At 47.9% G+C, this 24,183-nt stretch overlaps 1 protein-coding gene and 1 long non-coding RNA gene across 2 annotated transcripts in view; one reads left to right on the top strand and one right to left on the bottom strand.

The window, feature by feature from the left end:
* Nucleotides 1-7,684, top strand: part of LOC101940011 (peroxidasin homolog) — a 31,287-nt gene extending 23,603 nt beyond the window's left edge. The window contains exons 4-7 of the mRNA XM_065565339.1: nucleotides 3,359-3,688; nucleotides 4,250-4,351; nucleotides 5,198-5,319; nucleotides 6,440-7,684. Of these exons, the coding sequence (XP_065421411.1) occupies nucleotides 3,359-3,688; nucleotides 4,250-4,351; nucleotides 5,198-5,319; nucleotides 6,440-6,586 (701 nt within the window). The 3' untranslated portion in view covers nucleotides 6,587-7,684. The remainder of the gene's footprint in view (nucleotides 1-3,358; nucleotides 3,689-4,249; nucleotides 4,352-5,197; nucleotides 5,320-6,439) is intronic.
* A 6,720-nt stretch (nucleotides 7,685-14,404) lies between these two features.
* On the bottom strand, nucleotides 14,405-21,367 carry LOC135975503 (uncharacterized). The gene is made up of 3 exons (XR_010592453.1): nucleotides 20,409-21,367; nucleotides 19,942-20,035; nucleotides 14,405-14,688 (listed from the first exon to the last, which is right to left on the bottom strand). It is a non-coding gene; the product is annotated as an uncharacterized LOC135975503 (long non-coding RNA).
* Between the last annotated feature and the right edge of the window lie 2,816 nt (nucleotides 21,368-24,183).

Genomic DNA, 24,183 nt, shown 5'->3' with positions numbered 1-24,183 from the left:
ATTTCAATTATCCCCATATTGACTGGGAACATTTCACTTCAGGACGAAATGCAGAGATAAAATTTCTCGATACTTTAAATGACTGCTTCATGGAGCAGCTGGTCTGGGAACCCACAAGGGGAGAGGCAACTCTAGATTTAGTCCTGAGTGGAGCGCAGGAGCTGGTCCAAGAGGTAACTATAGCAGGACTGCTTGGAAATAGTGACCATAACACAATAGCATTCAACCCTGTGGTGGGAAGACCATCTCAACAGCCCAACACTGTGGCATTTAATTTCAAAAGAGGGAACTATGCAAAAATGAGGGGGTTAGTTAAACAGAAGGTAAAAGGTACAGTGACTAAAGTGAAATCCCTGCAAGCTGCATGGGCGCTTTTTAAAGACACCATAATAGAGGCCCAACTTCAATGTATACCACAAATTAAGAAACACAGTAAAAGAACTAAAAAAGAGCCACCGTGGCTTAACAACCATGTAAAAGAAGCACTGAGAGATAAAAAGACTTCCTTTAAAAAGTGGAAGTCAAATCCTCGTGAGGCAAATAGAAAGGAGCATAAACACTGGCAAATTAAGTGCAAAAATGTAATAAGAAAAGCCAAAGAGGAGTTTGAAGAACGGCTAGCCAAAAAGTCCAAAGGTAATAACAAAATGTTTTTAAGTACATCAGAAGCAGGAAGCCTGCTAAACAACCAGTGGGGCCCCTTGAAGATCAAGATACAAAAGGAGCGCTTAAAGACGATAAAATCATTGTGGAGAAACTAAATGGATTCTTTGCTTCAGTCTTCATGGCTGAGGATGTTAGGGAGATTCCCAAACCTGAGCTGGCTATTGTAGGTGACAAATCTGAGGAACTCTCACGGATTGAAGTGTCACGAGAGGAGGTTTTGGAATTAATTGATAAACTTGACATTAACAAGTCACCGGGACCAGATGGCATTCACCCAAGAGTTCTGAAAGAACTCAAATGTGAAGTTGCGGAACTGTTAACTAAGGTTTGTAACCTGTCCTTTAAATTAGCTTCTGTACCCAATGACTGGAAGTTAGCTAATGTAACGCCAATATTTAAAAAGGGCTCTAGAGGTGATCCCACCAGTTACAGACAGGTTAGTCTAACGTCAGTACCAGGCAAATTAGTCGAAACAATAGTTAAGAATAAAATTGTCTGACACATAGAAAAACATAAACTGTTGAGCAATAGTCAACATGGTTTCTGTAAAGGGAAATCGTGTCTTACTAATCTATTAGAATTCTTTGAAGGGGGTCAATAAACATGTGGACAAGGGGGATCCAGTGGATATAGTGTACTTAGATTTCCAGAAAGCCTTTGACAAGGTCCCTCACCAAAGGCTTTTATGTAAATTAAGCTGCCATGGCATAAAAGGGAAGTTCCTTTCATGGATTGAGAACTGGTTAAAAGACCGGGAACAAAGGGTAGGAATAAATGGTAAATTCTCAGAATGGAGAGGGGTAACTAGTGGTGTTCCCCAAGGGTCAGTCCTCGGACCGATCCTATTCAACTTATTCATAAATGATCTAGAGAAAGGGGTAAACAGTGAGGTGGCAAAGTTTGCAGATGATACTAAATTGCTAAAGATAGTTAAGACCAAAGCAGACTGTGAAGAACTTCAAAAAGATCTCACAAAACTAAGTGATTGGGCAACAAAATGGCAAATGAAATTTAATGTGGATAAATGTAAAGTAATGCACATTGGAAAAAATAACCCCAACTATACATACAATATGATGGGGGCTAATTTAGCTACAACAAATCAGGAAAAAGATCTTGGAGTCATTGTGGATAGTTCTCTGAAAATGTCCACACAGTGTGCAGAGGCGGTCAAAAAAGCAAACAGGATGTTAGGAATCATTAAAAAGGGGATAGAGAATAAGACTGAGAATATATTATTGCCCTTATATAAATCGATGGTACGCCCTCATCTCGAATACTGCATAAAGATGTGGTCTCCTCATCTCAAAAAAGATATACTGGCACTAGAAAAGGTTCAGAAAAGGTCAACTAAAATGATTAAGGGTTTGGAACGGGTCCCATATGAGGAGAGATTAAAGAGGCTAGGACTCTTCAGCTTGGAAAAGAGGAGACTAAGGGGGGATATGATAGAGGTATATAAAATCATGAGTGATGTGGAGAAAGTGGATAAGGAAAAGTTATTTACTTATTCCCATAATACAAGAACTAGGGGTCATCAAATGAAATTAATAGGCAGCAAGTTTAAAACAAATAAAAGGAAGTTCTTCTTCACGCAGCGCACAGTCAACTTGTGGAACTCCTTATCTGAGGAGGTTGTGAAGGCTAGGACTGTAATAGAGTTTAAAAGAGAACTGGATAAATTCATGGTGGTTAAGTCCATTAATGGCTCTTAGCCAGGACGGGTAAGGAATGGTGTCCCTAGCCTCTGTCTGTCAGAGGGTGGAGATGGATGGCAGGAGAGAGATCACTTGATCATTGCCTGTTAGGTTCACTCCCTCTGGGGCACCTGGTATTGGCCACTGTCGATAGACAGGATACTGGGCTAGATGGACTTTGGTCTGACCTGGTACGGCCGTTCTTATGTTCTTATGTTCTTATGTACATCTGCTCCTTTTACTCCTCTCCTCTTCTGCAGGCTCTTTGCTTTTTCTTGCTCCTGATGAGCCTCACGCTACAACATTCAGGCCTAACGTGGCTGCCCAACTAGGAAAATGGCCTCCTCACTGCTTTACATGACCACCTAACTGGCAACATGGCCGCTATTCTGATGCCAACACAGCCACAAAATGAGGCTGCTCAGCACAGCCCAGGACACGTTTATCCAATATGGCTGCCTGATTTCCAATATGGCCGCCCTTCAGAGAGCAGCACAACCTATGGCTAGTCAACATAGCCAAGGACATGGCTGCCAAACAGAAACAGATCTGGGCATCCAACATGGCCATCTTGTGCTTCTCCCCTCTGGGAAGGTAGAATCCCACCAGGACCACCCAGCTCTCAGTCAGTCTGGCCAGAGTGGGCGGGATCTGCAGAGAGAACTGGGCCCTCCCTATCTACCGTGATCTCTGTAAATATCAGGGGCTGGAGCATTAGTAATGGAGGGGTGACAGAAAATGAGTCAGGTCCTGGTGCCCCTGGCCACCTTCTGACCCCCATGTCACAGCCCGACATTGTATCTGAAGGAAGCAATCCCCACCCCAGCCCGGCTCTCACTCATTTCCGTGGGGAGCCCCTCAGGATCCTGAAGAGAAGCACGAGACTCTGGAGAGAGAATAAAGTTCAGCTGTAAATAAATTGAATTCTGGGCACCATCTCCACTTTCTCCACTGCCATGCCTCTGCTGATCCCTGTCATTTTTTAAACCCCACAGATCCCCCTCCCCAGCCTTCGCTGAGCATGGATCCCCCATCCGGAGTGGTGAGCGAAGGGCTCCCCCTGCTCATCACCTGCATGGCCCCCAGGGATGCTGGTCAGCGGAGGTTTCACTTCTACAAGGACAGTGTTGAGCTCGTTCCTGGGGATGTGGGGTCTGAGATCAGCACCACAGAGCCCAGCACCAGGTCTATGAACATCTCTGTGCTCAGCATCCCGCAGGCCGGTCCCAACAACACCGGGGAATTCACCTGCGGGTACGAGGAGAACGTGGGTGGAAGGTGGATCCCGTCCCCCAGGAGCCACGCTCTGAATGTCACTGTTACAGGTGAGACTTCCCTAATTTCTTAATCCAGCTCCTGGTTTGCTCCCATTGGAGGGGAACCATCCCCTGGAGCTCTCCTGGGAAAGGGGGTCAGATGAGGTGACAGATGTCACATGGAGATAGAAACTAAAGTGGAGATGAAAATCCTCCCTCTCCTCCCATGCCCTTTCTATCTATGATACTTCGATGGCCATGTGACCTATTATCTGACCTCCTCACAATGTTGTTAATGGATTTAGCCCTTCATTGCCCATTTCAGAGATGGGGAATAGAGGCAAAAAGAAGATGAGTCCCACAAGAGGCCTGCAGGATAGCAGGGAATTGAACCCCCATAGCTCATGTTGAAGACCAGCTCCATAACCACTGGACCATCCTTCCCCTCTTTAAAAAAGGGGAGCAGGCTGTTACAGATGGAATGTGCAATAGACAACATAGCGAGAGGTTGTCGTCACAGCAAATTTGTTTCAAGGGCGGATTCCTCTGTGGGTCCCAGACCTTTTGACATGGCTGCCTGGCTGTTCTCATGTCCCCTTCCCTCCCTTTTCTTTTCTGCTACATGAACAGCCTCACACTACACCCGTGATATTCTGCTGGGAACTGGTGGCATCTTGCTTATGGGTGGAGCCCTGGCTGCTCTCATCTGCTACTGCCATAGGAAGAAAAGAGGTGAGTGAAAGGGGGCAAGGGGGTGTGATCTCCCGCATGGTCCTGTGATATGGTCTCATCAAAAACTATTCTTTAGTGATCAGTGTAAATAATTTTAAACCATTAACAACCTCAAAGAATCCTACCACCGTGTGTTACGGGTACGGAAACCAAATTCTCAAATATGCCTGGTAAAGGACGTATGTACTTTAAATAAGAAGACAAAGTACAATAAGGGAGGGAGGGATAGCTCAGTGGTTTGAGCATTGGCCTGCTAAACCCAGGGTTGTGAGTTCAATCCTTGAGGGGGCCACTTGGGAATTTGGGGCAAAATCAGTACTTGGTCCTGCTAGTGAAGGCAGGGGGCTGGACTCAATGACCTTTCAAGGTCCCTTCCAGTTCTAGGAGATGGGATATCTCCATTATTATTATTATAATAAGAAGCTAGAGTTCTAAAAAAAATATGGATAGGCTTTCCCATGTGTAGTGATACATGTTCCATTTATTAACACATCATGTCAAATAACCAACTCAGCTGAAGTTTGATTGAAGACAAATCATTTCATTTGATGTGAGCACTAAGACCTTTGGTTGTGGTTAGGGCGAAGTGAGGGTAAAATAATTTAAAATGTGCAGCCGTCTTCATGCCTCTGGGCTGGGAAAATATCGATTTATACAAATTCAGATAAATTGTGGGACCGTTTTCCCCCTGTGCCCTGGCAGAAGCCCCAGAATCACACACACACTGAAATCAATAGTTACAAAGCTGAGTTTACCTTCTTCTCTCTCAAGGTTGCACATTGCAGCTAGGCATTGCCTCACAATCTCTGCCCACCTCAGCTCTATTCTCATCTGGTTCTGTTTTAGTTCCAAAGCCTCTGAAAAGCACCAAAGGATCTGAGCCTGGAGAACACACCAGGAACCTGGATCCTGGTCATGATAATAAGGGATCAAAACCCACGGGTGCCGGAGCGGAGCAGATGGAACAGGTAACGTGAATGGATTTATAGGCTAAGCTTCAAACCCAAGCACAGTCCAACCACCTGAAACTTTTGCCCACTCCTAAAATGCAGCTGCCTCTCTGGGGTGGGGCAGCCAGGTAAAAGCCACAAAGAGATGCTGCACAGGGTTTGCTCACACAGGAGGCAGGGCTGGGAATTCATCATCCCTTTCACCATCACTCCAAACCTCCATTGAATCACAGAAATGTAGGGCTGGAAGGAACCTCAAGAAGCCATCTAGTCCAGCCCTCTGTGGAGAGGAAGGATTACTTAAACCTAGACCATCCCAATGGGATGTCCAGCGGTTCTAAAAACCTCCAATGATGGAGATTCCACATCCTCCCTAGGTCACCCGTTCCAGAGATTAACTACCCTTAGAGATTGAAAATTTCCCTTAATATCTAACCTAAATCTCCCTTGCCGCATATTAAGCCCATTACATCTTGTCCTACCTTCAGTGGATACAGAGAACAATTGAGCACTGTCCTCTTTAGAATGTCATGTTATAAGATGGTTATAAGGTCCCCCCTCAGCAGTCCCATTGGACTAAACATGTCCAACTATTTCACCCTTTTCACATAGGTCATATTTTCTAAACTTCTGATCATTTTTGTTGCTCTTCCCTGGACCTTCTCCAGTTTGTTCACATCTTTCTTAAGTGCGTCGCACAAAACTCGACACATTACTCCAGCTGAGTCCTCACCATGCCGAGTGGGACAACAGTTACCTCCTGTGTCTTACATACGACAGTTCTGTTCATATACCCCAGAATGAGATTAGCCTTTTTCTCAGCAGCATCGTGCTATCGACTCATCTGCAATTTGTGCTCCACTAGAACGCCTTTCCTGCAGTACTGCTGCCGTACAAGTTAAACCCCTTTTGTCCTGCTGCCTTTAATTTTTCCTTCCTAAAGGGAGTACTTTGCACTTCCCTGAATTCCATTTTACTGATTTCAGGGGAATTCTCCCTTTTTTTAAGATCACTTTGATCTTGTCCTCCAACATCTTTGCAACCATCTATTTTATAGACGAACTCTCCACTCCAGCATCCAAGTACTTAGTGTCTGTGCACCCCTCCCCCTCACCATGTCTCTTTCCTCCCCCACCAGGGCTCAGAAGTCACCTACGCACTCATAGCATTCCCGGCCTCACAGGCCCACACAACCCAGATGACAAAAAAAACAAAACCTGCTGAAGATGAGCATGTGCTGTATAGCGAGGTGGTGACAACGCACACCTGGAAGGCAACTAAATAAGGAGGAGACACTCTCTCTATGTCTCTCTGCATGTTCTCCCCCTCCTCCTGGCATCCATATCCTTAACCCTTTATACCCCAAGAGGCCTTTTATGCCTCTTGGCGAGGGGCACACCCAAAACACCATTGATAGAATATTTAGCCAACCAGCATCTTGTCAGGTATCATATAAAAACTGGTAACCCGTTGGTCATGAACACCACTGCATGATATATGCACGGATTGTGTAGCAAGTGTTACGTATGTATGCTGGAAATATGCTATGGAGGTAGTTGATAAAGAAGCCGGCCCTAGACAAAGAAATGTGGATTCATGTGTCTGCATGAATCAGGCTAACTGGCGGATAAGCAAAACAGCCTGGCTTGTGTGCTCCTGGCTGGTTTGATGTCCACTCTTACCCAGGCAGCCGGCATTATCTGAGAACTTACAACCTCATAGCCGGAGACCAGACCAGGTCACCTGTGTGTTAGATTTGCTCTAAATAGATATTAGTCTTATAAGAATGTCTTTAGTGTTTAGATGCTATGAAATGCTTGTATGTTGCTGCCTGCATTAATCTCACTGATAATGTCCATATCCCATGTTATAAGGTGATATTTGTTTGCTCTGAAACTGTAAATGCCCACAGTCTGGAGAGAAGCATGACCAAGTGTGAAATATGAGTTTGCCACAAGAGATGTTATTTCCTGCCCAGCAAAAGCAGGCCCATAGACACCTGACAAACCATTGTGTAACATCAGAGGACAAAACACTTTGTTGATTGCGTCCCTCCACCCATATAGAAGAGAAATGGATGGGAAATTGTCCTCTGCTCTTGAACTCTGGGGGAAGGGAATAAAAATCCCTGAGAAGAAGAAATTGTGTCATTTTGGCTGTCTGAACTCAGAAGGGCCAGAGACTGAACTGAAGCCAGAGATCCCCAGGGGCTGCCTCCTACGTCTGCCCTGAAAGACCCTTTGAATTGACAGATCACCACAAATCTGTCACTCTTCAGATTTACATAGTAACTCATTGGCGTGTGTCTATTTGATTGCTTTTACCTGCAGATAACTTTTCTATTCCTTTTTCCTAGTTAATAAACCTTTATAATAGGATTGGCGACAGGCGTTGTTTTGGTGTAGGATCTAGGGTACCAGTTGATCTGGGGTAAGTGACTGGTCTCTTTAGCTTGGAAGCAACCTAAGAGCGATGTGATTTTTGGTGTAAGTGACCATTGTGACGGGATCCCCGGGGTGCAGCCTGGGACCATGGGACCCCTGTGCCCCCTGAACTCTCTCCAATCTGGGTTGTGTCTCACAGTGCTTTGCTAGTGAGAAGCAGCAAGCTGCTCCAGGCGCTGTGATCACTCAGCACAACCACATGTGGATCCCCACACCCAGCTAGATTGCATGAATGCTCCCAGAGCCACTCATGAATCACACAAGAAAGGCACCAGCCAGATCCCCCGAGCTCCCAGCACTGCACCTCAGGAATATACCCCTTTTTATTTTATAATATACCACCTTGTATCCATTTTCAAAAGCCTAGGACCCTCTTGTTGCAAACAACTTTCTGCATTTTCTTAAGGGTTTTTGTCTGTATTTGCCACTGATTTTTGTTCCTTACAATAGAGGGCTGCTGCACCTCTATCTTTTTTGAGGTTTTTTCTCACAGGCCCGTGCAATAGTCCAGGACTAGATCTTTCAAACTGTCACAGTTGATCTTCTCTCAGTTTGCTATGTTCAGAGTAATCCCTTTGACTTTCATACAGGCCTTATCTCCCGACAGCTTATACCCGTATGTTTTCGGGCCTGCAGAGACAAACACAGATAGTCACAGATCGTCACAAAGCCCTTTTCAATAGATTTTTTTTATTTACAGCTACCAAGTTTTATATCGCATGTTTGTCCCCTCACCATTCTCTAACTTAATCCTTTTAGATTTCTTACAAATAGTCTTTTTTTTCAGCAGGGTCCTGTAACTTTTTGTGCGGACCAGACAGTCAATATAACACTGTAAGCAGCCATCTTCCGGTTTGGTCAATTTCTTTAAAACATGGTCGGGGTCTCCACTGAATTGCACAGCATTTATCAAGGTCACCCCTTGCACTAAATGTTCTTGGGTTAGGCACAGACATTGCATAGCATAACCTATGGCAATAACAGTGTTTAATAAGCTTTCCAAACACAGCTCAGCACACAGGCCCCGGAGCCTGCAGTTTATATCCATTGAAGTCCAAGTCACACAGTCATGGTACCCCTGGCCTGGGGCATCCATGACGCAGCCCTCACAATCTTCCAAAAGCTTTTCCCTAAGGCAGTGTTTAAGGACAGCATAAACAGCAAAACGTACAATAGTCCGCGCGACTTTTTTACGCTCACGACGTGGCATTGGCTCAGTTAGTTCCATGCCTAAGCCTCCTCCTAAACTCCTTATAGTCGTCATCCTCGGAGTCCTCTTCAACAATGTGTAGCAGCATTGAGCAAACAGAAGGCGGTCCCGGTTCATCTTCACTGTTTGATCCAATGCTGTCCAGGGCCTCCTCTAGAAAGGCATCGTCGAGCTGTTGAGAGATTTGCAGACAAGAAACAAGTGTAAGTTCCCACTGCTTGTTTTTACATGTAAGCAGAGTCAGGATGAGCTCTACCCTGACATCTGGTGGTGAGTTGTGCGGATTGTGGAAAAGAACTTCAGGGGCTGATCTCATTTGCATAGGCACACCCATTCTGCCTAGATGGTCACTTTGGCTGCTGTCAGAGCCCCAGTTTCTCTGTTATTGGGGCAGGAAGAATAAACTGTTATTATCCTGATTATGTGAATCAAGGACAGTGGAACTGTACTTGTCCTTTTGTTATGATTGGGGGGGCGGGGACTCACCATCAACTAAGCAGCACTCGCTAGGCAAGGGACATGGGTTCCAAAACCCAGTGAGTTGAGAAAGGTTGGGGATAGATATTATTTTTTACTTCATGGCCTAAGAGATATAAGCAAAGTTTTCATCTTGAGGGTAAAAGACCAAAAATATCAAGACATAGCCTTTGATAGGCCAAGAGACTACTTACACTTGTAGGACCTGGTGGTGTGGGCCCCCTTGTGAGGGCCTGAAACACCCATTGTATCTTCTTTTCTCTTCATTGTGTATATCAGAGCTAATTTAGATTTTATTAGAAGTCTAGTTACAGGCTGCTGAGCTGAATTCACTTTGGGCCAATGGTGCACCAGCACTGAGGTTCCCCTACTACATGCTGAAATCACTAAAGAGCTAAAATTGAGAACTGTGTTAAGTAATGGGGGGCCTGAAGATATGTTGCTGAGCGGCTGGTGGAGCAGTTTGCGGAATGGCTGGTGGAGTGGAGCGGCTGGTGGAGCAGTTTGCGGGATGGCTGGTGGAGTGGAGCGGCTGGTGGAGCAGTTTGCGGGATGGCTGGCAGCGTGGAGCGGCTGGCGGAGCGAAGCAGTTTGTGGGATAGCTGGAGCGGCTCACGGGATGGCTGGCGGAGCAGAGCTGAGCCCCACGGAGAGGCGGGGCAGTCGGCCTTGGACCACATAAGGTGCCCCTTAAAACACCCCCCCTCCCCATTTCCACCCAGGCTGTGGTGGGTAAAACTCTGCAGATGAACTTTTGAACTCTGGGGCTGCACTGACCAGGGACAGAGATTTTTGGGTTGCTGGACTTTGGGGACTTTGGGTGACTTTGGGTTGCTGGACTCAAGAACTGCTCTGGGGAAAGGACACGGCCCAATTTGCTTGGGGGCGGGTCTTTTGCTCATGGTTTGTGTTACAAATCCTGTTTGTGGTGTTTCCCCAACATAATGCCACATTGTTTCTCTCTGTTATTAAAAGGCTATTGCTACACTCAGACTCCGTGCTTGCAAGAGGGGAAATATTGCCTCTTAGAGGCACCCGGGGGGTGGTATGTAATTGTCCCAGGTCACTGACTGGGGGGCTCGAACCGGTTTTGCATTGTGTTATTGAAATGGAACCCCTAGATACTGAACCCGGCCCTTGTTGCTGCCGACTCTGATGGGGAGAAGGGTTACATACATTTACACAACCCCGGTTCCTAACTCCATTACACACACACGGATGCACACACACACACAAATCCTCTAACGTTACTTCTAAATTGTTCATTTACCTGAGCAACGTACCTTGTCTGCCGGTGACTCCCTCGAGCTAGGTTCGCCTCCCCCCTCCACTCACTGACCCACATGGATGGGCCCCTGCCTGGGGGGGACTCAGTGTAATGGGCAGGTGGGGTCTCAGGCTCCATGGCCCGTCCAGCCCTCGCTCTCTCTGTGTGAGAGGAGGGGGATGCCTGCCCCCCCGACCAAAACCCTCTTCCCCCTCATCCCCCCCTCTGCAAGCATCTCAGCAAGGACAGGATATATCTTTACCTGTGGGGGACACCAGCCTGGGGAGAATCTGGAGAGAGGCTGGAAGAGAAGAGAAGAGAAGAGAAGAGAAGAGAAGAGAAGAGAAGAGAAGAGAAGAGAAGAGAAGAGAGCTCTAGGGAGGGGATGGGGCCGAGTAGGATGGAGGGATGTGGGACAGGGTGGAGGAGGAGTCTCCAGACAGACACACAGAGCGATGGGGGCCGAGGAATGTCACTTACCCAGCAGAGGCAGAAGGAGAGTTAGTGCCATGCTGAGCTGGTTGCTCTGGGCTGGGAGCTGGGTTCTCGGCTCAGCCACCAGCTCCATCTGGGTGCAAGGAGGGGGATGGGCCCCTCCCCTCTGAGGGATGCAGGGGAAGTCACAACCTTAGTTGCAGTCACCGCTCAGCTCAGCGGTTAGACGGGCAGAATCATCTCAGGTAAGGAGGGACTGAGGGCAGCTGATCACTTCCCGACACCGTCTCCAAGACCTGCCCTGGCGGCTGTACTTCAATGAAGTGCTGGTGGGAGGGGCTGGAGTCTGAGCTGGTGTAAAGGAATCTCTTGTTCTGTATTCTGGGCATTGTCAGTTTCAAGCCTTCATATGAGGCAGCGATTTCAATTACCCAAGGTCAAAGCGCTTTGGGGATTGACTTTATCTACCCTTGCACGACCCATAATCACCATGGAGATATTTTCCAAACTTTGTGGCTCTTCTACAGCATAAAGAAGGATAAAAGATAACACCAACCAAATTGGGTTGAAAAGTGTAACTGAAAACAGAGCAGGGGGTTGATTCCCATCTCCAACCCACTAGAGCCCACTTCCCTCCCAAAGCTTGGAGTAAAACCCCTACATCCTGACTCCCAGTCTCCTCTGCTCTATCCACTAAACCCCACACCTCCCTCAGAGTCTGGAATAGAACCCAGGAGTCCTGGTTCCCAGATCCCCCTGCTGGCTGCCTCAAAAGAACACATGGAAGAAAGAGAGAACTCTCCATCATAGATTCATAGATTCTAGGACTGGAAGGGACCTCGAGAGGTCATCGAGTCCAGTCCCCTGCCCACATGGCAAGACCAAATACCATCTAGACCATCCCTGATAGACATTTATCTAACCTACTCTTAAATATCTCAAGAGATGGAGATTCCACAACCTCCCTAGGCAATTTATTCCAGTGTTTAACCACCCTGACAGTTAGGAACTTTTTCCTAATGTCCAACCTAGACCTCCCTTGCTGCAGTTTAAACCCATTGCTTCTGGTTCTATCCTTAGAGGCTAAGGTGAACAAGTTTTCTCCCTCCTCCTTATGACACTCTTTTAAATACCTGAAAACTGCTATCATGTCCCCTCTCAGTCTTCTCTTTTCCAAACTAAACAAACCCAATTCTTTCAGCCTTCCTTCATAGGTCATGTTCTCAAGACCTTTAATCATTCTTGTTGCTCTTCTCTGGACCCTTTCCAATTTCTCCACATCTTTTTTAAAATGCGGTGCCCAGAACTGGACACAATACTCCAGCTGAGGCCTAACCAGAGCAGAGTAGAGCGGAAGAATGACTTCTCGTGTCTTGCTCACAACACACCTGTTAATACATCCCAGAATCATGTTTGCTTTTTTTGCAACAGCATCACACTGTTGACTCATATTTAGCTTGTGGTCCACTATAACCCCTAGATCCCTTTCTGCCGTACTCCTTCCTAGACAGTCTCTTCCCATTCTGTATGTGTGAAACTGATTTTTCCTTCCTAAGTGGAGCACTTTGCATTTGTCTTTGTTAAACTTCATCCTGTTTACCTCAGCCCATTTCTCCAATTTGTCCAGATCATTTTGAATTATGACCCTGTCCTCCAAAGCAGTTGCAATCCCTCCCAGTTTGGTATCATCCGCAAACTTAATAAGCGTACTTTCTATGCCAATATCTAAGTCGTTGATTAAGATATTGAACAGCGCTGGTCCCAAATCAGACCCCTGCGGTACCCCACTCGTTATGCCTTTCCAGCAGGATTGGGAACCATTAATAACAACTCTCTGAGTACGGTTATCCAGCCAGTTATGCACCCACCTTATAGTAGCCCCATCTAAATTGTATTTGCCTAGTTTATCGATAAGAATATCATGCGAGACCGTATCAAATGCCTTACTATTCATGAACATTCAGACACATTAATAGAGTGTCTCAGAGATGGAGGGTGTCAGAGAATTTCATGGTTGTCCTACAGCCCTTGTGGGCACCGCCTGGGAGCGTCTTGCAGACGCTGGAAGACACAAACACAAGGAGCAATGCAGGGTCATCAACCCTCCAGGCTTCATTTCACACCAGGTCCTGCCTCGTGAGCTGTGATACACTCCAATTTCTCACACTCAGACAGGTTGAATGACCCCAACCATATTCAGTGTATTCCTTTGGGGGTGCTGTGCTGCAGGGAGCAGGGCAGGGGATCAGCAGGGGGCGCTCTCCCCTGGCAGGCAGTGCTGGCTGCCATGCCCTGCGTGGTGCTAGGGGTGCGGTGCTTCGGGAACCAGAATGAGAGTCTCCTTAGGGTGCATTGTGCTGCTGGATTTGTCATCTCGTGGAAGGTGTGCATAGAAGCTAATGACATGCCTGGTCGTTAAATACCCACTGGCTCTTCACATGCACAATTCTTGTTTTCTAAATTCCCACCTCCACTTCGACTGGGCACATAAATCTCGCTCTGCTGAGCTCATGGAGCTCGGTCCTGTGTCTTTGTACAAGAGCTGCAGAGTCCTACACTAGGGGAGGTTGGATGGTTGCTGGGGTCACTGCTCGCTGATGTTGCGCAAAATCCGCTATGCTTGGTTGGCATCTTTTGGGGTTTCATCCACACCCTCCTGCCCCTTAACCTTTGGTCCCTTGAAACGCTTGGATCCTGCAGCTCCCTGTGTGGGTGCTTCCCACCAGCAGACAGGCATGTACTGAGCATCTGCGATCAACAGACCTGGTTTAGCAACACCGACTCCAGCAGCCTGCTTGGTACCTCTCACCATGCTCTGGTCTTCACAAGTCTTGGTTACTACTAACCATGGGACCCCGATGCTTCCCTGGCCCAAATTTCCCCACAAACCATTTGCCCAGAAATGTCCATCCCTCATCCGGAGAAATTATATGGGTCGCTTGCTCCTTTAAAGAGACAATCCACAGCTGCTTCCACATTAACTGGAGTTACCAGTGACTTGAATTCACATCCAGCCCTGGGTTGGTTTAGATTAAAATAAAACAAATTTATTAACAACAGGCTAACAGGTTAACAGGTTAAGTGATGCCAAGTGAAAAGAATCCAAGCGAAAAATGGTTACAAGAAAATCAGTGAAAATGCAGCTGAAAGGCTAAAACTCAATGTAGCAAGGCATGGTCTGTGTTCAAGATGGTTTCACTCTCTAGTGAGCATGGTCCAGCCTGGCCGACCAGCTCTCGGTCAGAACCTTCCACCGAAGTATGAGGAGCTGGTTTCCCCTGTCGTCCGAGGCAGAAGATAACTTGGAGGTGCACTGACCCTCTCTCTATTGTCCCTGAGAGCATATCTCTTTAAGTTCATTTATGCTGCTTCAAGAAGCAGGAAGGTCTCTTGGGAGTGCCGCTCCAGCCCCCGCTGATAGCTGAGTCGTTACCTCCTCTCCTTGATGGCTTTGAAGATTTTCAGAAAGCCTTTGAAAAGGTCCCTCACCAAAGGCTATTAAGAAAAGTAAGCAGTCATGGGATAAGAGGGAAGGTCCTCTGATGGATTGGTAACTGGTTAAAAGACAGAAAACAAAGTGTAGGAATAAATGATCAGTTTTCAGAACTGCGAGAAGTAAATAGTGGGGTGATCCAGGGGTCTGTACTGGGCCCAGTCCTATTCAACATATTCATAAATGATCTGGAAAAAGGAGTAAACAGAGAGGTGGCAAAATTTGCAGATGATACAAAACTACTCAAGATAGTTAAGTCCAAAGCAGACTGCGAAGAGTTACTAATGGACCTCACAAAGCTGGGTGACTGGGCAACCAAATGGAAGATGAAATTCAATGTTGATAAATGCAAAGCAATACACATTGGAAAACGTAATCCCAACTATACCTATAAAATGATGGGGTCTGAATTAGCTGTTACCACTCAAGAGAGATTTTGGAGCCCTTGTGGATAGTTCTCTGAAACCTTCCACTCAATGTGCAGCGGCTGTCAAAGAAGCTAACAGAATGCTGGGAGTCATTAGGAAAGGGATAGATAATAAGACATGTAACAAGGGGGAGTGTCCTCCCTCCAGACGGACAGAGAGACAACCGCAACTGCCACGATAGAAGGACACCCTCTTCCACCCCGCCGGAAGCAGAAGGGAGGGACAGGAACCTGAAGTATAAAAGGCAGGCCCTCCAGCTCAGTTGAGGACAAGCCACCACAGGAGAAGGACATCTTCCATCCACTGCCGGAGCTCAGACCCGACAGTGCCCACTACAGCGCCTGAGACCCAGAGGGACTGCCAGAGCTGCCAGTTGCCAGAGACACCCAAGGAGTTGCTGGGGCTGCCATTAGCTATTTATCCCAGGCAGATGAACGATGACCCTGGGACCCACGTACCCCAGCCCCAAACGGGAGTGTAGGATGTAGCCCAGGGCAGTGGTTCTCAACCAGGGGTATGTGTACTGGGCGCACCCAGAGGTCTTCCAGGGGGTGCATGAGTTCATGTAGATATTTGCTTAGTTTTCCAACAGGCTACATAAAATGCACTAGCAAAGTCAGTTCAAACAAAAACTTTATACAGACAATGACTTGTTCATAGTGCTTTATATACTATACTCTGAACTGTAAGCACAATATTTATATTCCAATTGATTTATTTTATATTGTATGGTAAAATGAGAAAGGAAGTAATTTTTCGGTAATAGTGTGCTGTGACTCTTTTGTATTTTTATATCTGATTTTGTAAGCAAGTAGTTTTTAAGTGAGGTGTAACTTAGGGATGTGCATGACAAACAGACTCCCGAAAGGGGTACATTAGTCTGGAAAGGTTGAGAGCCACTGGCCCAGGGGAGCTGATTGTAGTTCGGCTGTGTTGTTGACTGACAGCTGGCTAGGATGTTGTAGCTGGATTTCTCCGCTGACCCAGTGGCGGACTGTTCCACCACTCTTAGGGCCCTGGGCTAGAGTCGGGTGGGCCTGGGTCCCCCTACCCCTGCCACCCACCCAGGGATGGCAGGCTCCCCACTCTAGGCCAAGAGACCTGTGATTGTTGGTGGTTTGCCAGAGCCAGGACCCCCGACTGTTTGCTGCCCAGCCCTGCTTGAGTGCCTGGGCTTTTAGACTTTACTGCTCTGCCCTGACTACAGGGGAGAATCCTGTAACTGTTTGGTGCCCCACCCTGGCTGGAGGTCTGGGGGCCTAGAGTCATTACTGCTCTGTCCTGAATGCCGGCCCCAACCTCCTAACTGCTAGCTGCCCCATCCTGCCTGAGCGCCTGGGCATATAGACCTTGCTGCTCTAACCTGACTGCAGGCTAGAGCCCTCTGTTTGTTGCCCCATCCTATTGGAGGGCCAGGGTCCATAGACTTATTACTGCTCTACCCCGCCACGTGATGGAGACCCCGGTGCTAATACCCTCTGAACTGTGCCCTTTCAGAGGTCTTGTCTTGAGGGAGCATGGCCTCCCTCCCAGAAGGATGGAGAGACAGCCTCAACCCCCTTACAGACAAAATATCATATTGCCTTTACATAAATTCATGCACTGTGACCCTGCACCCCATATTCTTCACAGTGATATTATTGTTAATTGATTATGCCGTAATCATAATGCATTTTATGCAATATAGATCATGTGTGATATCATTGAAAAGGTTATAATTTACTGAATAGGATTATCCTATTTGTATGCATGTATCATTTTTGTATCTGAAGTTAGGAATATTGATTATGTATCCGTGTTACAAATGTGTTTACACATGGGCAACGCCCACTAGGCAGAATGCACTCAGTCAACATGGTTGGCTGGGCAGGGCCCATTCAGGTTAACGAGCCATTAGGAGAAAACAATAGGCTTTAGAAGAAACTTATCTCCCACCAGTGGGGTGTGGAGGGTGGGGTTTCCTGAGGACCCTACAAACAGCTTCTGACTCATGGCTGATATGACACTACAGAGCAGGACCACCCAGAGGATTCAGGGGGCCTGGAGTCTTCGGTGGCGGGGGGCCCCCGCCGCCAAATTGCCACCAAAGACCCGGCACTTTGGTGGTGGGTCCTGGAGCGGAAGGACCTCCCGCTGCGGGTCTTCGGGGCACTTTGGCAGCGGGTCCCAGAGCGGAAGGACCCCCCACCTCTGAATTGCCACTGAAGACCCTGAGCGGAAGAAGCTCCGGGGGCCCGGGCCCCGCAAGAGTTTTCCGGGGGCCCCGGAGTGAGTGAAGGACCCTGATCCAGGGGCCCCAAAAAACTCTCATGGGGGCCCCTGTGTGGCCCAGGGCCTGGGGCAAATTGCCCCACTTGCCCCCCGCTCTGGGAGGCCCTGCTACAGAGATTTGTGACCAGGTGACCAGGTGCTGGACTCCATCTTGGAATACCAGTGTTTTTCCACTGACTTGCGTGGGAACCAAGCTTTAACACAAAGGGTTCCCACTATATGCAACAGTTAATTAAGGCAGGGGAGTGATGTCATTCTGGTTCTTCACTGACTCCCCACCCAAAGAGACTCCTGAAAACACCTGAGGAACAAAGACTGAACTGAGGGGAAGTGCTGGACCCAGACTAGAGGGATTTTTAGCCTGTGAACGAAACACCTGGAGATTCCAAGCTGTAAGTTAGTGTAGCTTACTTCTTAAGAGCCTTCATCTGCTTGCATCATTTAAGGTGAGAATTTTCTATTCATATCCGATCTATGTAGTACAAGAGCATAAGAACATAAAAACAGCCAGACTGGGTCAGACCAAAGGTCCATCTAGCCCAGTATCCTGTCTTCCAACAGTGGCCAATGGCAGGTGCCCTAGAGGGAATGAACAGAACAGGTAATCATCCAGTGACCCATTCCCTGTCGCTTATTCCCAGCTTTTGGCAAACAGAGGCTAGGGACACCACCCCTGCCTATCCTGGGTTATAGCCATTCATGGACCTGTCCTCCATGAATTTATCTAGTTCTTTTTTAATCCCTGTTATAGTCTTGGCTTTCACAAAACCCTCTGGCAAAGAGTTCCACAGGTTGACTGTGCATTGTGTGAAGAAATACTTCCTTCTGTTTGTTTTAAACCTGCTGCCTATCAATTTCATTTTGTGACCCCTAGTTTTTGTATTATGCAAAGGAGTAAATAACACTTCCATATTTACTTTCTACAAACCAGTCATGATTTCATTATATTAAGTTTAGTTTGTGTGTTTTGTTTATTTGCTAGGTAATCTGCTTTGATCTGATTGCTATCCCTTATAATCACTTCAAATCTATTTTTTTGTAGTTAATCAACTTGTTTTTGCTTTTTCTAAAACCAGAGTGTGTGATAATCAGAACTCGGGGCAGAAAGAGTATATTTCCTCTTCACATTGAGGGAGGAGACAAATTTCATTAGCTTACACGTACAGTTCCCTGTGCAGCACCAGATGGTATAATGTTGGGTTCACACTCCAGAGGGGTGCATGCCTTAGGAACTGAGAGGTGCCCTAGCTAGACCTTCCCATGCAGTGACTGGATAAAGAACCTGTCTGCATGTAACTGCAGCTGGGTGTGTCCCTACCTGTATGTGTGCTGGTAAAAGGGCAGGCTGGAGCCTGGGAGAGGGCTTGGCAGGCTGGTCACAGCAGTACAGTGTAAAGGCAGCCCAGGTTGGTGGGTCAGAGGGGCTCAGTGGTACCCAGTTCCAGGTGGCACCCCGGGGCGGGAAACCCTTCACACCCACATCTTGAGTACTGCATGCAGATCTGGTTACCCCATCTCAAAAAAGATATATTGGAATTGGAAAATATACAGAAAAGGGCAACGAAAATAATTAAGGGTATGGAACAGCTTCCATATGAGGAGAGATTAAAAAGACTGGGACTTTTCAGCTTGGAAAAGAGACGACTAAGGGGGGATATGATAGAGGTCTATAAAATCATGACTGGTGTGGAGAAAGTAAATAAAAAGTAAATAAGGAAGTAAATAAGTTCACACAACGCACAGTGAACCTGTGGAACTCTTTGCCAGAGGATGTTGTGAAAGCCAAAACTATAACAGGGTTAAAAAAACAACTAGATAAATTCATGGAGGATAGGTCCATTAGGGGCTATTAGCCAGGATGGACAGGGTTGCAAAACCTTGCTTTGCCAGAAGCTGGAAATTGACCTCAAGGGATAGATCAGTTGATGATTCCCTGTCCTGTTCATTCCCTCTGAAGCACCTGGCACTGGCCACTGTCAGACAACAGGATCCTGGGCTAGATAGGCCATTGGTCTGACCCACTATAGCTGTTCTTATGTTCACCGAATACGTAAATTGTAATTCTCTTGTCACTGGTCACACTGCTTCATTTGTATTCAAGCCCTGGGCGGACCTGGTTCTCCTTTGTTCAAATACAGACTTTAAAAGAGACTAGCAGAGGACAACCATAACTCCACCTATGGCACTCTCACATATGTACCACCATTATATTATTGATCAATGTGATGGGAGTTTCAAATGATACCTCAGAAGGCTGGGTTGGTACACACATCATTGCAGTTATGTGTAGGGTGTGAATGCAGGGATTCCTGGGTTCACACTGAGCAAGCAAACTTTGTGCATGAGAACTGTGCAGCTGTGAAACAGTAGCCATGCCTCATCCCAGACATGGCTGCATTTTGGTTGGTTGCTGGAGCCTGCATGGTGCCTAAAACCCTTCTTCAGATACAGTGGATGTTTCTCAGATCTCACTTTTGGAATTTCCCCTAGAACCTTCTACCACTCCACCACCAGTCTGAAATTCAAAGGGAGAGATCACAGCCCAAATGGGTCACCCTGTGGAGAGAATCCAAGGCACAGAATGAAGGGCCCCCTTTACAGAGCAAGCCAGTTACCTGGGTCTAGAAGCAGCAGTGTGAGATGAGGAAGATAATGCCATTGATGAGGAAGAAGGAGCCACCCACCACCAGCTGCTGGATGCATAGGAAGCTGCGAGCTGCAGAGAGAGGAGAATAATGAGTGGAACCGGCAGGTGAACATCACTGCTAATGGTGACCCACATGATGTCTGTGTATCTGTGCCTCCAGGACTCATGACAAACTCCCCTGGATCTCAGGAGCCAGCAAGATGAGATGTGAAACCCACTCCAGCCCTTCTCTCTTAGACTGGTGAATACCAACCCCTGATTCTTCCTATCTGTGTGTCTTTTCCACTCCTCTCTTTCTGTCCTCCAATGCTGTGACCACCGTGACCTCGTTTGGCCATCAGGGTCAGTGGGTGCTGGTTGCTCGCTTGAGAACTGTGTCTGGGGTTCGAGGGTGAATTTATGTGGGAAGTTGTTAAAAGTCATAGCCCGCCTCACCTGACACTGTGACATTCATGGCCAAGCTCCTTGGGGCCAGGATCCACCTCCCGCTCACATTCTCCTCATACTCGCGGGTGAATTTTCCGATGTTGTTGGAGCCAGACCACAGGATGCTGAGCACAGAGATGTTCATAAAGCATGTCCTGGACTCTGTGGTGTTCACCTCAGACACAAGGTCCTCGGAAGGTCTTGGCTTTGTCATTGTATCCCTGGGAGCCATGCAGGTGATGAGCATGGGGAGCCCTTCATTCACTGCTCCAGACAGAGGATACATGCTCGGCACTGGCTGCGGAAGGATGTCTGAGGGGAGGAGCAAAGGGAAGGGTTCAGCAGGGATAGGGCAGTGGGGGAAATGGAGATGATGCCCAGAGTTCAGTTTACCCAGAGCTGACCTGTGCTCTCTCTCCAGAGCCTCTTCCTTTACCTCAGGATCCTGAGGGCTCCCCGCAGAAATGAGTGAGAGCCGGGCTAGGGGATGGGGATGGCTTCCTTCAGATACAATGTGGGGCTGGGATGTACGGATCGTAAGGTGGTCAGGGTCACCAGGAGGTGATTCATTTTCTGTCACCCTTCCATTACTAATGCCCTAGCCCCCTATATTTATGGAGCCCTCTCTAGATAGGGAGGGCCCAGGGTGTCTGGCAATCCCACCCCATCTGGCAAGACTTTCTGAGATTTGGCTGGCCTTGCTGGGATTCTACCATCCCACAGGGTAGAGGTGCAAGGCAGCCATGTTGGATGCCAAGGTCTGTTTCTGTTGGGCAGCCATGTTCTTGGCCATGTTGAGCAGCCATATGTTGTGCTGCTCTCTGAGGAGCAGACATATTTGAAATCAGGCGGACATATTGGGTAGACATGTCCTTGGCTGTCTTGAGCAGCCATGATATGTGACTGTGTTGACATCAGTATAGTGGCCATGTTGCTGATTGTGTGGCAAATTAGAATATTGAGGAAGCCATTTTTCTCAGCTGGGCAGCCATTTTGGGCCTGAATATTGTGATGTGAGGCTCATTGAGAACATGAACATGTCTGTAACAGCCTGCTTCTCATTCCAAAAAGGGGAAGGATGATCCAGTGGTTAGGGGGCTGGCCTGGGGCATTGGCTATCGGGGTTGAATTCCCTGTTGTACCACAGGCCCCTTGTGGGACTTACCCTCTCTTTGCCTCTATTCCCCATATCTACAATGAGCATGGATGAGCTATATCTATTAACAAATTGTAAGCAGTTCAGATACTTGGACCATCAAAGAGCCAGGTTAGGGGTTGGGGATGGCTGCCTTCAGATACCATGTGGGGCTGGAATGTGGGGATCATAAGTCAGCCATGGTCACCAGGATGTGACTCTTCTTCTGCCACCTCTATGTTACTAATGCCCCAGCTCTTGATGTTGGTAGATAGGGAAGGCCCAGAGCATCTGGCAATCTCAGTCACTCTGGCCAGACTGGCTGAGAGCTGGAAGGCCCTGGTGGGATTCTAGTATCTGAGAGGGTAGAGGCACAAGGTGGCCAGGTTGGATGTCCACATCTGTGTCCATTGAGCAGCCATGTTCCTGGCCATGTGGAGTGGCCATGTATTGTGCTGCTCTCTGAAGGGCGGCTATATTTGGAAATCAGGTAGACATATTGGGTAGACATGTCCTTGACTGTGCTGGGCAGCCATGTTATGTGATTGTGTTGATGTTGGTATAACGGACATGTTGTCAGTTGTGTGGGCATCTAGGAGAATGAGGAGGCCATTTTCTCAGCTGGGCAGCCCTGTTGGGCCTAAATATTGTGGCATGAGGCTCATCAGGAACTTGAAAGAGCAAAGATGGGGCAGAAGAGGAGGGGAATAAAAGGAGCAGGTGAAAATTCAAAGACTAGACTCCAGCATACAAGAGAGGATGATAATCAGAAGTGGAATCAGAAGAAGCAGGAGTGGAGGCCAGAGGGACGTTAGTGCTCGTTCTGCTCTATTTCTCTGGCCTGTGCAACGCAGGAGGCCAGAATAGATGGACACAGTGGTCCTTTCTGGCCTGGCAGTCTATGAAGTATGATCTATGATCCATTGACCGGCCTTGATTATCCAGGCCTGGGGCTCTGGTTACTTTGCTTCAGGTGTTAGCCCAGCTGGCCCCTCCTGGTTGAGATGGGGACTGCATCAGAGGCCTGCTCCCTTCCTTGGCTGCGGGGTCTGTGCTAAGAGGAATGAGTTGGTGGAAAGAAGAAGGCTGGGAGCTGGTCTGGAGAGCAGAGGAAGGGGAAGGTGATTGTTCTGTGTAGAGGAGTGTCTCATAGACTCATAGACTTTAAGGTCAGATGGGACCATTATGATCATCTAGTCCGACCCCCTGCACAACACAGGCCACAGAATCTCTCCCACCCACTCCAGTAACAAACCCCTAACCTATGTCTGAGCCACTGAAGTCCTCAAATCATGGTTTAAAGACTTCAAGATGCAGAGAATCCTCCAGCAAGTGACCCATGCCCCACACTGCAGAGTAAGGCAAAAAAAACCCAGGGTCTCTGACAATTTGCCCTGGGGGAAAATTCCTTCCCAACCCCAAATATGGTGATCAGCTAAACCCTGAGCATGTGGGCAAGACTCACAAGCCAGACACCCAGGAAGGAATTATCTGTAGTAACTACGATCCCACCCCATCTAACATCTCATCACAGGCCATTGGACATATTTACCGCTAATAGTCAAAGATCAATTAATTGCCCAAATTAGGCTATCCCATCATACCATCCCCTCCATAAAAATGTATCAAGCTTAGTCTTGAAGCCAGATATGTTTTTTGCCTCCACTACTCCCTTTGGAAGGCTGTTCCAGAACCTTCATCTAATTTCAAGTCTAAACTTCCTGATGGCCAGTGTCTGGGGCAGAGGGGTTAGTGCAGAGGGGAGAGGAGAAAGTCCCAGGCTATGCTAATGGGTCTCTGGGCAGTCAGGCTGTGGGCACTGCTGGGGAGAGGCAGAGGGTACTGGGAGCACTGGGATCATGGTCTGGGGCTGCAGCAGCGCAATCCTCAGGGGTAACTGGGAAGGGATGGAGAAGACGACCCTCATGTCTCACCCCCCCAGGTGAAAATAGGATCTCACCCGTCACAGGCACTGGGACAGGAGGGCTCCTTTTGGATGGGATCTGTCGCCCAAGCACCGCTATCCAGTACACACAGCTGTATGCTTCACTGTCTGCCGCGTAAGTCGTGGTGATCAGCCAGTTGACCTGGCTGGAGTCTCCTTTGGAGATCCGCTCCCGTCTTTGATTGAAGAACCTGCATCTCTTCACTTTTCTCCAATGGGAGCTGAGCACCTCAGGATTACTGACTCCCCTGGGATATAGACGGGGTGCAGGGGGTGGAGAGAGAGTGTGGGGGGAGGTGGAGGGTCTGGAATAAAGGTAGAAGGGGGCCCCAGAAATGAAGAGAGGAGCTAGATGAGCAAAGTCAGTGACCCCCACACACACCCCACCCCACTCTCTCTGGCCAGTGCTGCCTCTCCCAGGCTGTTAGAGACGGGCTGGCTTTTCCCAGATGGGATCTCCTGGCCAGATGGGCATACCCAGAACAGACAGGTGTGTAACCCAGAGACTCCCAGCCCTGTGACATTCAGTGTATAAGGAAGCTGCTCCCGGATCAGCCCTCAGCTGAGATGCTCCATCCTCCCACCATGTCAAATTGGATCCTGCAGCTTTGTGACCCCAGAGGCAGCCAAGCACGTCGGGGGAACAGGCTCTCCAGAAGGAGAAAGATGGGGCCGCGGGGGGGGGGGGGGGGGTTGGAAAACAA

Source organism: Chrysemys picta, chromosome 13 (assembly GCF_011386835.1).
Source record: "Chrysemys picta bellii isolate R12L10 chromosome 13, ASM1138683v2, whole genome shotgun sequence".
In the NCBI taxonomy this organism is placed as follows: domain Eukaryota; kingdom Metazoa; phylum Chordata; order Testudines; family Emydidae; genus Chrysemys; species Chrysemys picta.
This window is presented reverse-complemented; position numbering and strand designations above follow the sequence as displayed.